The following is a 16,390-nucleotide window of genomic DNA, read 5'->3' on the forward strand; positions in this document are numbered from 1 at the left end:
TTCCATAATTTTGTTAATAAATCATATATAGATTTTTAATAAAATATTTGTATATATAATTTTATAAACATATATTGTTTGCTACAATTATTGTAGTACTAAATATTACCATTAATTTTAAATATATATTTTTTCACATTAAAACAACAACATTTAAATCAACTGCTAAACTAAGTACAACAACTTATTATGTTGCGAATGTTGTATTAATCACAACTACGGTAATTCAACTTATTAATTAATTATTTTAAATTCTAACGACTTATGACGAAGAAATCCTTATATTAAATGTTATTTAAATAAACTCTGCCAGTAACTGAAATAGGTACAAATGTGGTTGGTACTTCCCCCAAATGAGAGTCCACCAAATACGATAGAATGTTGTGAAATTTATGTTTTTTGCGCAAAGTGCTTTTCCTTTACTATGCCTTTAAGTGCTTCTACAATTTGTGAGTATTTCAGGAATTTGATTTTCAATTGTGCATTTATTTCCAGCAAGTTTTGTTCCTCCATAATTTCTGCCTCTTCACGCTGTCGGTTCTTGAGACGCGATTGTCGACTGGCTTCATTATTTTTGTAACGATCTTCCAAGCGCTTACGTTCATTCTCTGAGAGTCTTGACAAATGTGATGGATCTGGTCGATCGCTGTGTTGTTTGGAAGGTCGGCCTCGTTTTCGCCTGTTACTACAGTGCTTTGTTGCTGCGTTTGAGGTGGAGGTGCTTGATGGTGTTGGAGAGTTTGGCACTGTTGTGAAACCAGCAAATGAGGTTTGATTTGTATGGGAGGATGTGCAGCTAAGTGGTGTGTAAGGCGATTGATCATCATTGAAATTATTAGTTAAATCACCAGTGCCACTTATTAATGTCGCTCCATCCACTGAATGGAAGGATGAATTACTATCACTGAGTAGATGATTTATAATTTCACTTCTATTTGATGTCCGTATGTTAGGCTGAAAAGAAAAATTATTCATTTTTATTAACTGTTTAATAAAATTAAAAATAAAAGCTTTTAAAGTTAAGCTAAAGAAAGTTAACTTTATATTTCATCACAACGATTAAAATTAAAACAAAAAAAGAAATGCATGTAACCAGTGTCCCCCCTTGTTTTCTTATCTAATCTATAAAGTGCGTATATATATTAAAAAAAGTACAGCTCATTACCTCGCCACTCATTTCTGATAAGAAATTGACGACATCGGGCGTTTTCATGTCCTCTACTGGGTTGAATGTGGGCTGCTTTGTGGTGTCCAAGACTAGCTTACGCTTCTTTTGGGCGATAACATCTTTATTTGTGGAGAGATTGAATGAGCTTAAACGTTTCAAACCACTATTGCCACCATTGCTGCAGCTGGGAGTACATTTTGTCTCGATTTCATCTGTTTCTAGATACATTTTGTCTTCTAACATAATATCGGACAAAATTTGGCTAGTACTTAATCTACAGTATGGATCATATTTGAGTTCTTCAAGATCTGGCAGAATTGGTTCACAATGACTGACTATTGCGGAAAGTGATTGACTATTGCTATATGAGTTGGAGCAAAGCAATGGATTATGTTGGGAACTTTGAAAGAATTCTGAAAGTGGCATATCATTTCTTGCCTGTTCCTGACTAAAATCAATAGCTTCTTCATTTGATGTTAAACTAATAGAATCATTTATGTCCAAATCAATGGTATCATCGCTGAATGTGATCAGTTCATTAGTGGAATTAGGTGGTAAATGATATTGCTGCTCCAAATCCGATTCTTTGGGCTCTTCTTTAATTTCGTCACACCAGTCAATAATGTTCTCTAAGTTAGAATTAAAGTTGTTGTTGTCAAATTCAATGTTGTTGTTGTTGTTGCAAATGTAATTGCTCATATCAAATTTATTATTGTTTGCAATTGAACCAATGTTGTTGTCAATGTGTGCGTTGCTGAACATTTGCTCTTCAAAACTTTGAGCAATCATGTCGATATCAAAATCAAAATTTTCAAACGTTCCGTGTTCTTCGATTAAAAAATCGTTTCCGTTACCGTTGTTACTATTATTAGGTTGATTGTTGTTGAAAGTATTACTTGTTGTTGTAGTTGCTGTTGTTGCTACTGCATTTGCTGCGTCTGTAAACGTGGGCGATGATTGTTGTAGGTATTCTATAAAATTTAAAAAATATATTAGTCTTATTTTTATTTAAAAATTATTTCAAAAAGAAAAAAAGTCCATTTTCATGATTTTTTACGAATTATTCGAATAGAACTTTAGTGCAAAATTTTTCAGAAATGAAATTTATGAGAGAAAAGTAGTAGCAGCGCAATATGTAGCAGATTGTTGCTCCAATATATATTCGATATATATTACACAAGAATATTATGAAAATTGAGTTATAACTAAAACGAAGATGTAAACATTTGGACTTTCATTGTAATAGAAACGACTTTTTATAATTCCAAGAGATGAAATATGATTCTAACTTACCTCTATTTGGTATAAAGACAAATTATTATTAATGATATATGGATAAGGTGAACAATGCTTATATTGTAGCGATTGATAATTATATTTAATTTATTATTAAATAACAAGAAAAAATAAATATAGAAATAATATTAATTAAAAAATAATAAAAATTAATTGAACCAGGCTTATGATTAAATTAATTAATTTATTGTTTTTTAATTACTAAAAAATAGTATCTAATTTTTTAATAAATAATAATAAATATATAAAACCAAGTAAATGTTTTATAATATATAATAATTACAGACTTAATTTTCATAAAATATACTATATCAACACATATTAATAGCAAATAAATATAAAGAATAATAAATAAATAAAATAAATGTAAATAATAAATAAAATAAATTATAAATAAAATGTATTCAATTTATATTTTTTAATACATGCATTACTTGCTTTATTCAATAAGTGAACAATATACAATATAATACATAATAATAAATATTTGAATAAAATAATTTATAAATTATATTTTAACCGATCGGTTATTTAACACTTAAGTTGTAAATTGTTTTTTTTTTGTACTAAAGATAGTATATTTGTACAAAAAATATTTTTTAAAAATATACTAAAAATTTAATGGTTAAATAACCGATCTTAAGCCCGGCAGAAATAAATTTTATTGATATATAGGTCGATATAACAATTAATTAAAAATAAATTAAGTAATATAAAAAAAAATTTTTATTTTTGAATTTATGAATAAAATCCGAACAAATAAAAAAATTAATATTGTATTTTAAACCGGTAAGGCAAATAGGTCACAACAGTGATCCTATGGATTGGTCTGGTGACACTATAATGCCGTATAATATTTTAATTAAAATTAAAATAGTAGACAAAAGGAACGAACTACTATTCAAAATATGATTTTTCTTGTAATAAAAAAAAATTATTTAAAATTCATTGCATAGTTTTTGGCAAAGCTAAGATTTCTTCAAAAATTGTGAAATTCTCAGGAATTGAAATACGAAGGAAATAAAAAAAATAAAAAACGATAAAATATTGTATAACAAAGCATGTAAGTAATTAAGGAAAACTAAAATAAAGATAAAATAAAGAAGACAAAATAAAAAAGACAAAATAAAAAAGATAAAATAAAGAAGACAAAATAAAAAAGACATAATAAAAATAAAGTAAAAAAACGATAAAATAAAATAGAAAAAAAATAAAAAAGACACATAATATGTAAAAGATAAAATAAAAATAAATAAAATACAGTGGAAATTCTCTTGAGTGGAAACTTGTCATTTAACTTTTGTTCGTTTAAAGAGGGGTAATTTGATAAAAAAAAAAGGGGTAAATAAGAAATATTATAAAAAACAAACGTTTGTTTTAGAAAAATTGATCACCCAAGAGGGATGTCCATAACTAGAATTTTCACTGTATAAAAATTATAAAATATTTCATAGCATACAAAATAACAAATTAGCAATTAATAAATAAGCAAAATATGAAAACAAAATAAAATATGATAAAAATTCAAACTTTGCAAATAAACAATAAATATTGATGCATAAGAGAATAAAATAAATAAAAATTTCATTAAATTAACACATATGAATCAATCGCGTATACATATAAAGAAAATGAAATAAAAATCAAATAAAACAAAATAAGTAATATGATACAATAAAAGGAAACTAAAAAAAATTATAAATTTTATTTTATTAACACAAATAATGAAAGAATAATGAAATAAATAATGAAAGATATAAAGGAAAAACCAAAATAAAAGCTAAAAGACGAGTAGAAAGTGGAATAAAAGGTATTAGATATAGTCGCCTTATGTTATCATTTTATGCGGAAGCATACTTCCAATCTTTTATTATTTTATGTATTAAAATAATTAACTGTTTTTTATTAAATATAGCGGTATAGTAAATTATTAAAAATTTTAATTTACATTCAAATTGATTTAAAGTTGAAAAATGTTTTAATAGATTTTCAGTTATTAATTAAAATAAAATTACAATAATTCTCGTAAAATAGATTTAAAAAAAATATCGATAACTTCTTGTATTTATCCGAGAAGTGTGTTTAATTATGGAACTTTGTTTAAAATATGACTTTATAAATTTAAAACTCATATTTAAAATAATTAAAATGAAATTTAAATTATTTTAATTTAAAAGTTATTATTTATATCAAATAAACAAATGGCGCAAATTATCATCAACACTAACACCAAAAAAACGTATAAATATTGTCGTGGCACTACTTTTCTTCACAAACATGTTTCGACATGAAAAGTGTGAATTTCGTACATGAATTCACATATTGTGCTTTGTTGGTAATTCAACGATAAATGAGTCATAACAAATAATTTCTTTTTCTATGTTAAGTTTATTTGCCGGTAGAGCCGGTATAAAATAAGGGGTAAACCTACTCTCTATAATCAAATGTTAAAGAAAAAAAAAGATAAACGTCGAGTGGAATGTAAGAACACAAAAAACAAAAAAAATAAACACAAATCTTTTTTGTTTTTCTCACATTGCGCTCAGAGCACACGCCAGTGCTAGTCGCCCGACACAAGACACAAAATTGTGCAAGATTGAACATGATTTTGATTTAGTTGCCATTCAACATAAAGCACTCATACGTACTTCGGCAATGACACTACATAAATTGAATGTGTTTTGTTAAATACGATGGAGGTATGTACGTACGACTGTTTTTGCTTTCATAGAAACAGCTGACTTAGTTTGCCTTTCTGTTTGGCATACAAACAGAAAAAAAAATTAACAAACTCTAAAATATTGTTATATTTATGTTTTTGTATTTTATTAAAAATTACAGTTTGTTTTCCCTTTATTTTTATTAAATAAATATAATATTTTAATAATAGACAAAATTTATTTTTAAAATTTTAGAAGCCCGCTGTCGCCAATTCCTGCTAAAAACAGAAGGAAAAAAAAATTTAGAACAAATAAAGGTTGATACATTTCAATTTCGCACAATTTTCATTTCGTTTGAAACTATTATTTTATTAAATATATATTATAAAAATATATAAACAAATAAAAGAAATGCATACCGTATCGTCTCCCAACTAAACACTGTTAACTCTGTGAAGGCTTAACACAAACTGCTTCAGTCGACACCGAAACACGTTGATTTAAAATAAAGCAAAGCAAAACTAATTCTCGGCATTAACAGAGCGCCACTAAAAAGTTTGTATAAGCACGCATTGAGTGCTTTTGCATTTGCTCTTTGCAAAAACAGAATAATGAGTAAAAAGTAAAGAGAAAAGAAGATGAGCGCATCTATCATATAACTGTAGCGATCTCTGTTTGGGGTCTACAGCTGTTAATGTGGAGTAGCACTTGATTTGATTTGATTATTGTGGTCTCTTTTTGATCACAAAATTATTAATATAATAAATAAACGAAAAGAGTCAACAACAAATACAATACTCAAAGAAAATGAGATGTGCTTAGCATAACAGCAACAGTGGTTTTTTGAGATGCCACACATATGCAAGTACATATATCATAAAAATCAGATCAAAATATGTTATGCGTATCGTTTAACATGTGTAATTTGTTGAGTTTGTAGTGTTTGATATACAAACATATATATACAAAAATTTGATGCATTTGTTTCTTTGTTTTGTTAATTTTTTGAGATTAACAGTTAGCTATATAGGCTCAGCAAGTGTTAAATCTTACTGTTAACGATTTAAGTGAGGAAATTACACTTACTCGATCTTTTAAAATAATATAAATATGAGATTGGTAATAAACTGATTTTAGTGGACAAGGAAAAACGGGACAACAACAGGTGTAGATCAAAACTAATGTGAAATGAATAGAATATGCATGCATACATGTTTATGTATAATTTAATATTGGCTGTAAAGTGTGGATAAGAGAGGCAAACACACAATTGACAAACATTTTCATGTTTTTTGTAGTAATATATGTAACTGTAAAGATGCCTTAACATTTGTTCTAACATTAATTATTTCACCACAAAGTAGGCATGTAAGGCAATACATTTTTTTGTTTTTAAGAAACGAATTTTGATAATGCAAAAAAATATATCTGCTAATGTACCAAATTAATATATTAAAATAAATTTTTTTACATGAATCTGTCAATATTAATTAATATCTTTTTAAACAAATTTGTTTTACCTGAGTTTACGTCGAGTAATTTAACACTCAAATTATTGATAAGTAACAAATAATTTTTGATAAAATTTTTTAATATATTTTAAAAAAACAACTAGTTATGGGTGAAGTCTCATTAAAAATTTTAACTTAACTTTAGTTAGCAATGGTCGTAAAATCTCTAAATAATTAGAATTAAAGTAGTAAGCAAGAAAATAGAAATACTTTAAAGAAAAACTAACTAACTATTAATCAATTCTTGTACATAACAGAAAAAAAAATATTTTTTTTAAAATTTAAATTCTTAAACCTTCAGTTTTTATATACGATAGGTAACACAATGAGCCAATAGGCCTAAATGGATACTTAGGATCGGCGATATAAACTACCTAACAGTGATGGAGAATAATGAGAAAAATATTAAAATGTTTTTTTTTTTTTAAATAATTTTTTGCTATAAAATTATAAATGGTCAGTTATAATAGAACATGGATAAATGCCTGTCACTTAAATGCGACATAATTTTATTGATAATTAGTACAATATTTCTCGCGCATTTAGTGCTTCTCGGAAAAAGAAGTCAATATAGCGACATTTTTATAAATACATTCATTCGTAAATGATTGCAGTTTTCTTTTATTACGCTCTTTATCTACAATTTTTGCATTTGATTTGATTTATTTAAATAGCAACAAAATGTATTTTGTGAAAACAAAATATATACAAGTCTATATATGTTATATATCAACAAGTTATAAAGAATCTATTAACAAATTGAAATATATAACTTGAACAGAACTTAGTAAACTCTCCGAAATAGGAATTAGCACTAGAAAAATTATTATATATGACTGTATTGTTTTGTGGGAATTTGAACTGTGACCTTGAAATTTATGTTAAATTCATACACCCTTAATGAATTTAGTCCAAATTTATCTACATATTGTACTATTATTCCTACATTATAGAGTTTTTGTATTAATTCAATGTGAAATGCCCATTTAGATACTTGTTTAAATATTCACAATTATGATATGATATTGGATTTTAAATAGATTTTATATGTTTGTAAAATAGCTCTGTGTACTGCACATTTGTAAAATTGCTATAGTGTAAACCACATAACATCTTCTTTGGTGTAAAGGTAATGTAAAGGAGTAGCATTAATGAATCAATATACAATTCACAACAAAATTTAATTAATACAATTAAAAAATAAACCCATTAAATATTATTCAGGTGAACAAAAACAAAATAAGAGTAGAGACTAAGATAAATATATTTTTGCTTTCATAAGTGTAAGTGAAAAATATACTCATATGGTCAAAATTAAGTTTACATATCAAAATGCGATTGGTTGACCACCGTGCCAAATTACACGTAAGCCTTTTGGATTGATTCATCAATAAGAAAATTTTAAATCTTTGAAATTTTTTAAGTCTAAAAGAATATGTATCTTGATGTTTAATTATAATGTTTCTAAACAAAACAAACAAAGATATAATTTGATACACACACATATCATTTTACATATAGAAAAAAAATGTTTTAGTACTAAGTTTCATAAATCAAATTTAAATTTAATTTTAAAGTTGCTAAACCGAAAAAACTTCGATCTTAAAATCCAAATAGTCATTTGATATACAAAACAAAACAAAAAAAAAAAAACAATTTAATAATTTTAGAATTCGAATTTAATGTTAAAGTGATAGAGAAACATTCTATTTTAGGCATAAATATTTAAACAAAGAGTACGAATTAAAGAGTTACATTTTTTTTTTGTTGTTAATTAATTAATTGTTTTTGTTTAAATTCTTTCATGCAATTGAGTGATGATTACTTGTTACAAAATGGCCGCCCCCGAACAGCCATTAAGTGAACTCTTCGTAAAACTCATAACCTGTTGCGCATGAAATAGTGCAACAATATTTTTATTGACCAAAAATTTAATTTTTGGACTAACACGAGATTATAAACAATATTAACGAATATATACACAGGGGCTTTATAGAAAAGTATGAAAAAATTCTAACATAAATCGTTTGTATAAAAAAAAAAATTGTAATTTAACAATGAACTTGCACTTTTGTGGTAATCGCCATCTTGTTTTCCCTTTTGTACAATGTTGCCAATCTTTAAAAAAAACCTAAAATGATTGACTTGTGTTTTGCTCTTAAGGGAAGACAAAGTCAATAATGTACGAACGTGAATGTGAGTATATTAAAATAAATTTGCACTATTTTGTTTAACATGACCCATATATAATAAAAATGTTATTAACAGTCTTCACAAACTTTTTATAACAGCAACTGAGTAGACAACAAAACAGAAAATTATTTGTTTGTGTGGGAGAAAAATTAACTCAAAGAGCTTGTTTTGGAATTTCTTTAGAGTTATTTTTTAGTGTCTGAGCATTGCGCATTTACAATAAATTCACTCACTTGTCGAAAGAGTGAAGAAAAGAGTAAACAGAACATATGCATGGGAATTTAATTGCTATCTCTCTATCTTTCTCCCTCTCAATCTAATTTTCACTTTTATTTTGTGTGTTTTTTGCAGATGTCTCAAAAACGAGCCCATTATTTGAGCAACAAAATTTTTTTTAGTTGATTGAATTTCACAACAACTTTTTTGCATAGATTTTTTAATGATTTTAGTTCAACTAAACAATAAAATATTTATTTAAATCAAAAATTTGCTAATTTAATTAACTTATTTAGTGCATAATGATATTGCTAATTAATAAATACACAAAATAATAATGCTTATTATATTTAATAGGTAATTAATATGTGTAATTGAGTATTTATTGAATGAGGTTTGGGTCTGCAGATTTAGAAAAATAATAAAAATAAAAGTTTAAGTACACATTTTTAAACAAGAAATTTTTAATTGCTAAATAGCCATAAAATAATTATATTGAATTGAAATTAACTAAATACATGAGATTTAGTTAATAAGATATGGCAACACATAGGAATTCACGTGAATTTTGCTGGATCTTAATAAAAGAACATATCTTTCAATAAATTCGGAAGCTCTTTATAAAGACCTCTTTAATTTGGTTTAGTCTACATAGGATTTAAAGGGAGACTTGTAATCCAATCAGTTTAACAAAAAAAAGAAAAAAAAATCATTTCTCTTTAAACTTACAAAGGCAAATTGTTCATAGTTATTCAAAATGCCATATTTGGAAATATTGCAAAAACAAAGAAAGCTATTTTTTTGTGGACTTTCTAGATAAGATTAAAAGTAAGGTTAGATACATAACATGTTACTTCAATTAAGAATGTCAATTATTTTATGTAAAACATAAAACTTATGCAAGAGATATTGGTTACATAAAATAAATGGTTGTATACTAAGTGTCACTTCCCTAGGCGGCCTAACAATATACCACTTAATCTAACCTGCGTGATAAGGCAATTCCTTAATTTAAGAAACGAAAAAAATTGTATAGTTTGAGGAAGGTGACGTGGTCCATTTTCAATATTAACCAAAATGCAGATTCTTAAAAGTCGATAAAGAAAAAATAACTTGAGTTATAAAAACGCTTAATATTTCAGAAATCGTTTTATAGCAAACACTAATACACACTTTCTACTCAAGTTATCGGAATTTTAATAAACTTCCATTATAATTTTGCGACGTGGAATAGGATCTGTTTAAGTAAAGTATTGATCATTTTCTCTACTTATGTGAAATTAAGTAGTGAATAATAGATCAAAATTCTGGTTAATCAAAACACTTGACTATGAATTCTGCATCGTTCTGAGAATCAAAACATTGAAGCAACGTTAAACAAATTGCCTTACACTTTTATACTTTAAATTTTACTATGTATATTAAGAATAAAGCAGATTAACAAATAAAAATTTTAAGAATTAATATAATAGCTCGCTCAAATAGTTTGACATATACATATAGGTTCGTATTTAGATGGATTTGGAAATGATGGTGTTAGAAAATTAATATTTTAAAAAACATACTTTATCCCTAATTGTTTTATGAGATTGTACTTTTACCTTTTTGTTATACAAATACTCTAATACATGAATTTTTTTTGGTTAAGGAATATTCTACCTATCTCTCATGCACTATGTCTAAAGGGAACTGCATAGAATTTTTTTTTTACAGGCGCATAAATTTATAACGTATGAGTATTAATTTATAATGTAAGATAATTATAATGATTTAATTAATAACTTTATGAGTTTTGGCAAAAAAAGAAATAGATTGTAGCCCAGTACTGAGACGAATTGTAGAAAAATGATGCGTCAACGATGCAATGTTTTTATTTGCAATTTGTAATATAATAATGATCTATTTAATTTTCAATTTTGGACTATTGGCTGCTAATTAACATTGATTCTGAGCTTAAATTAGACAGAGTACAAGTTTACCCTTGGTTGAACCCTTGCAGTCCCAAAATATTATTTATGAATAATTAGATATATATTTTTATTGCAATGCATTAAATAGTAGTTGCAATTTATTACTGTTTGAAAAACCTATCTATTAAATATAATAGTTTCTATTAAGAAAATAGATGACTCTATAGAGTCTATAGTCGAAATACCGGTAATAATATATTTTTATTTATTACTTAACATTGACCAAGTAGTCCTTACAAAACATATAAATAAAACTTGCATCAGTAAAACAATAAATTAAAAGAAAAATGAATAATAACTCATTTTACAAAAGTAGAAAAATGATGTGGTTTTCTGAAGAAAAAGAAAATCTGAAAAATGGATTAAATTAAATTTCAAATAAATATTTAATAGACCAAAAAATAAAATACGATTTCAACTATTTACCTGAATTGTTGACTTTAAGATATTGAATTGAGGGTTTTTCCAACAACTTGGATAACATTGAATATAGAAAACGTATGTAGGAATATAGTGCATTAAGTTTATTTAGAGTACAACGCGAAGTAATGTAAAGAAAATGACTTCGAATAGATTTTTTATACGAATAATTCGTAAGAATGGAGATTTCTGACCAATTAATTTATTATTGATATTTGATCTATTGACTCTAACAAATTTAATCATAGAGCACAATAAAATAATGATGAAAAAAAATCTTATTATGAAAATAATTAATGTAAAAAAAATATAAATTTCGTGCCTTACGCGATAGTTTTGACCATTTGAAGCAACAAATCGATCGTAAATGTATGACAATACCATCATGTTAAAATACGTCATTCAGACGTTAATTCATATTATTTTGAAAGAGCTTTATGCTAACTAAACTATAGGACTATATCTTTTTAAAAGGTAATGATGGCAACACTTTTATAGTAAGCTGTGTGCATTATTGTGATATAGATGGTTCTAAAATTTACACTGTCATCTACACCACACTGCGGGTATTGAATCGTGTCCCTATTGCAAACTACATACTATATAGAAACAATGATGTCCAACTCACGATGATAAAGGTATTTGATGACTAAACTAAAAATTTTGAGGTTTCGTAAAAGCATGGTCTATGACGCCCAACTCGCGACAATGTAGGAACTAAAAAGTGCCATTAGTATAACAAGAAAAAAATGACTGGATATGTTACTAAAACGTGAACAATTCGATACTCGAGTTTTGAACATACAAATATCTAATACTATGTGATATAGGATAATGGTATTTTAATTTAAAGAAAAAATTTAAAGAGGTTGTGCCACACAAAAGTTTGTGTTGTTCTTCACTACGTCATTACTTATTCAATACTTACAGAAAAAAAAATCAGATTAACAGGTAGTCAACCTAAAGGTCTACGTTATAAAGGTATTGAACTCAGATATAAAGTTCAGATCAGTTAACAAACACTGATTATTAAATAATTTGTATATCACACCAATATGTAGCAAAGACACAAAATTTATTTCAATTAGAGGAAAATATTTTCGATACTTATTCGAAAAGATTTTTTTATTATAATTGCTATGAAAGCGGATATGTTGTTGATGATAGTTAACAAGTTACAGATATTAATGATAAGAAGGAAGAGACCAGCCTCAAGCTGGACACAGGTTCATTGTATTAGTTTTGTCATAAATTATATTGTGTAATCATATACCGAAACCGATATATATACACTGACATATAAGTGAATTATAATTATATTTGATTTTAAAGTAATTTCAGAATCTAAGAACGTTTAAATAAATTAAAAAAAGTAACTGTCCCCATATGAAAATATCGGTATAATGCTGTTTTTTGATACTGTTTGGTTGTACCTATTTTAAGCGAAAGTTAAAGATAGGCTTTTGGTCATATAACAGAGGAGGAATACGGTTACTTTTTGTTTTTATATAGAAATTTTTTTCTTTTAAACTAAGTACTAACCTAAGAAGAATATCACTTTTTGGCTATATATTATTTAATATTAGAGAGAAATTGTCTAGAAAACTATTATTTTTTTTTTTTTATTAATATGAAAATTTACAAATTGTATCACAGAATTTTATAGGATTGTGTCAAGAAATGGACGTGTGATATGTTAGAAAATATTATTTAACAGTTTTGTTGCAATTTACTAAATTAATTATAATAGGAATTAGCTGCAATTTTATTCATATACATATCAATATATATGTGAAAAGTAATATTTTTATTGGTTCAAGACTAATATTAACACGTCTATTGTTGCTTCTAACGTTTTATTATCTAATTTTCCAGTTGTACTTAAGTACTTAAATATTAATTAAAAATACCAAGAATGGGATCTATTTCCCTTCGAATACTCCCTTTTTTATATATATATAAGACAAAACAAGAATAAAATGTATATAAAAAATGGAACAGATTACCTATTCCTACAGGTAGAACATTTTTGTATACAAAACTTTTAGATACAAATATTCGATTTAGAATATAATCAACTTATTGAACCATCAAGAACTATCTAAATACTTGAAAACACGTAAATTTTCTACACAGAGCACTTGTTCGTATTTTCGTATATACTTTATAAGTAAATAGCTAGCGAAAATGGATTTAAAATGATGTGAATAATGCTCGAAGCGGATGTAATAAACAGAAATAAATGAATGAAAAATCAAATGGCTTATAAGCAAATTGTCACTATAAAAATATTAATCTTTAAATAAAAAGATTTATTCAAAAAAAAAAAAAGAAAAATGTTTAAATCCAAGAATTTAAATTTAACTCAATGGAATTCTTCAGATGACCATACCAGCAGTTTCTTGACAAATTATATTCTCAAAGTAGTAGATTTACGAAATCTCCACAAATGCAGAGTTTTACTTCCCTTAATAATGATTTTTTAAAAGTAAAATTTAAATTCTGTTCTTCATAACAAGTGAATCTTACAGATGTAAAACCTAATAAAAATGTTAATAAAACACTATCTAATAAATGTTAGAAATAATTGATTGTTGTTAGTTAGTTTTCATGATTTAATCTAAAATACACATTTATTCGAAAAAAAATGTGGAGACAGCAGATATAGAAGTTTTGCTATTAAGAAAAAGGGTTTTCTCCTAATTTATAGAATTCACGCTAAATGAATTTATTACTTGAGCTAAAATATTTGATTCGTTTTTTTCACAAATTTAGAGAAATATAAAAAAATGATAATCAAAATTTAATATTGATATAATATAATTGCAATTACATCATACCTTACATATATATCTACTGAAAGATATAAACATATGGTTTGAAATTCTTAGAATTTATCTAAGGAACGGTGAATATTTTCATTTCTGAATCTGAAAAATGCTATATATATATGAAGAACAAAAAAAACTGCAATAAAATAACAGAAATTTACGTTTGGTGAACTGCTTTTGTTCATTGTTCCAAGGTTTTCAAAAACAATGGCTCATTGCACTGTGATGTTAGCTTTCGATCATGTGATGTAACTGAACCGATTTTGCGAGCTATGTGCCTGAGTCATGTATTTAAAGCATCATAAGCCATCGGCAGTCTAGTTATTTTAATGAATTTTATATAAAATATGTTTGACGTATGAATTTTTTTTCTTTCTATTTTTGCCTTAACGCAGTTATGTTATTAATGACCTTCAGTGCTTTAATACGCACATGTGTTGTACACACAGTACTCACCATCAATGAATACCGGAACATTTATCTCTTCAACTGTAGCAGTAGGCATTGCTCCACTCATATCCTGAAGGAATTCGGAGTCTGTACTTGTCAACTGAATTCCTGCCATAGACGCCAAAGTCATAGTTGGCGTTTGCGTCGCCATTGACGTTGTTGTTGGTTTCGTTTTTGTTTTTGTCGCAATAGGTATTTGGGGTAGTTCTTGTACCGAAATTATATTCGCTAAATTGTTTGAGGATTTCAATGTATAATTGCAATCTGTGCCTGTCAATGTAGTCACCGGCGCTTGCGGGTGTGTTATAAACGTGTTCTGATCGTTCAAATGCGTTTCCGTAATTATATTCTTTACTAAACCTTGTGTTTTGATTGGGTTCCTTTTCACTATAAGCGTTAATTGTTCCGACCTTGGTAAAAAGGGTACTCTTATGATACGAGTTTTCGCGATTCTCGTTTGCGGTATTTGCGCCCGATTCGTCGGGGTTTGTATTATAATAGTTTTCTCTTTCGGTATTTTTATCAGATTTTGATTTCTCTGAAATTGTAATGAATTCTTTGTGTTTCCAACGATTTTCAAATTGTTTGTCGTTTTCACTGGCGTACGATTGTAAGTTGGAGTTGGTATATGTATCTCTGCTATTTGTGGCTCCTGGATCATGAATAGCACTTCCTCTAGATTTTCGGTATTGATTATTGTCGACGGTTGAGTTGACGTTGTTGTTAATATCGCTTTGTGGCCTAGATTGGCATGATTGGACTTCAACAGTGAATGCCATTTTGAACGGGGCTATCAATTATTTAATTTTATTTAAAAATTCGTATTAGATTTTATCGGATTTAGAACAATGTTTTAATATAACAAGTACAGATTTTATTTTTATTAAGTGTATTTTTTCGTTTTATTGACAAGTTCGTTGATAATGAGTGGAGCAAACGCGTTTTATGTGGAAGAAAAAAATAGATAAAAGAAAATAAATATTATTTGTTGTATAAAAGCGATGTAAAGTAATCTAACTATTGTCTCTTCGTATAAGAGTAAAAATGGTATGTACATATTTATTTTAACAATGATATATGCCTATGATTTCTGAGTATGAATGTCATTATTTCGCTGACAAGAGTTTGTACAAAGTCTTTCCTATACAAATTATGCATTCAATTTTATTCATTCAATTGAATACTTTTTACAATTTTAGTTAAAAATTACAATAACATTTTCTCTTTTCATTTTTGGTTCTATAATTTTACAATGTGTATTAATGTGAATAATTGGTTAACATTATATGCATCGATGTAGAATATGGTTTTTTCCCATATTTACGTATTACTTTTTTTATATGACCCTTAAAAGTATTCCGTTGTTCCCATAACCCAAAAATTAGTCCCATAGACACCTGAACCCATTTTAAATACAGGTCCTAATCGAACAGAAATAGTAAACTCTGCCACGAAGGTGTATCTTCTGTCTAGTTCAGCCGCTTAAAATACAGGACCCCTGGTGGTATAAAAATGCTGCAATAAGGAAGAGAATATTTTGGTTACTGCTGCAATGATGACAAATTTACCCATGTACAGATCTGCTAGAGTGTAAATTATTCCTTCAACCTTCATATTTTTATTTAAAGATGTACGAGGTTAGATTTTAAAGATAAAGATAAAACACAAAAAATGC

General features: G+C 26.7%; 1 protein-coding gene across 2 annotated transcripts in view; it reads right to left on the minus strand.

The window, feature by feature from the left end:
* Positions 1–52: 52 nt before the first annotated feature.
* LOC119685656 (probable serine/threonine-protein kinase DDB_G0282963) overlaps positions 53–16,390 on the minus strand; it is a 42,312-nt gene continuing 25,974 nt past the window's right edge. For both annotated transcript variants that reach the window (XM_038100007.1, XM_038100006.1), the window contains exons 3-5: positions 14,722–15,505; positions 1,166–2,139; positions 53–954 (exon numbers count right to left, since the gene is read on the minus strand). In XM_038100007.1, the coding sequence (XP_037955935.1) occupies positions 391–954; positions 1,166–2,139; positions 14,722–15,376 (2,193 nt within the window). In that variant the 5' untranslated portion in view covers positions 15,377–15,505 and the 3' untranslated portion in view covers positions 53–390. The remainder of the gene's footprint in view (positions 955–1,165; positions 2,140–14,721; positions 15,506–16,390) is intronic.

Source organism: Teleopsis dalmanni, chromosome 2 (assembly GCF_002237135.1).
Source record: "Teleopsis dalmanni isolate 2A chromosome 2, ASM223713v2, whole genome shotgun sequence".
Classification (NCBI taxonomy): Eukaryota; Metazoa; Arthropoda; class Insecta; order Diptera; family Diopsidae; genus Teleopsis; species Teleopsis dalmanni.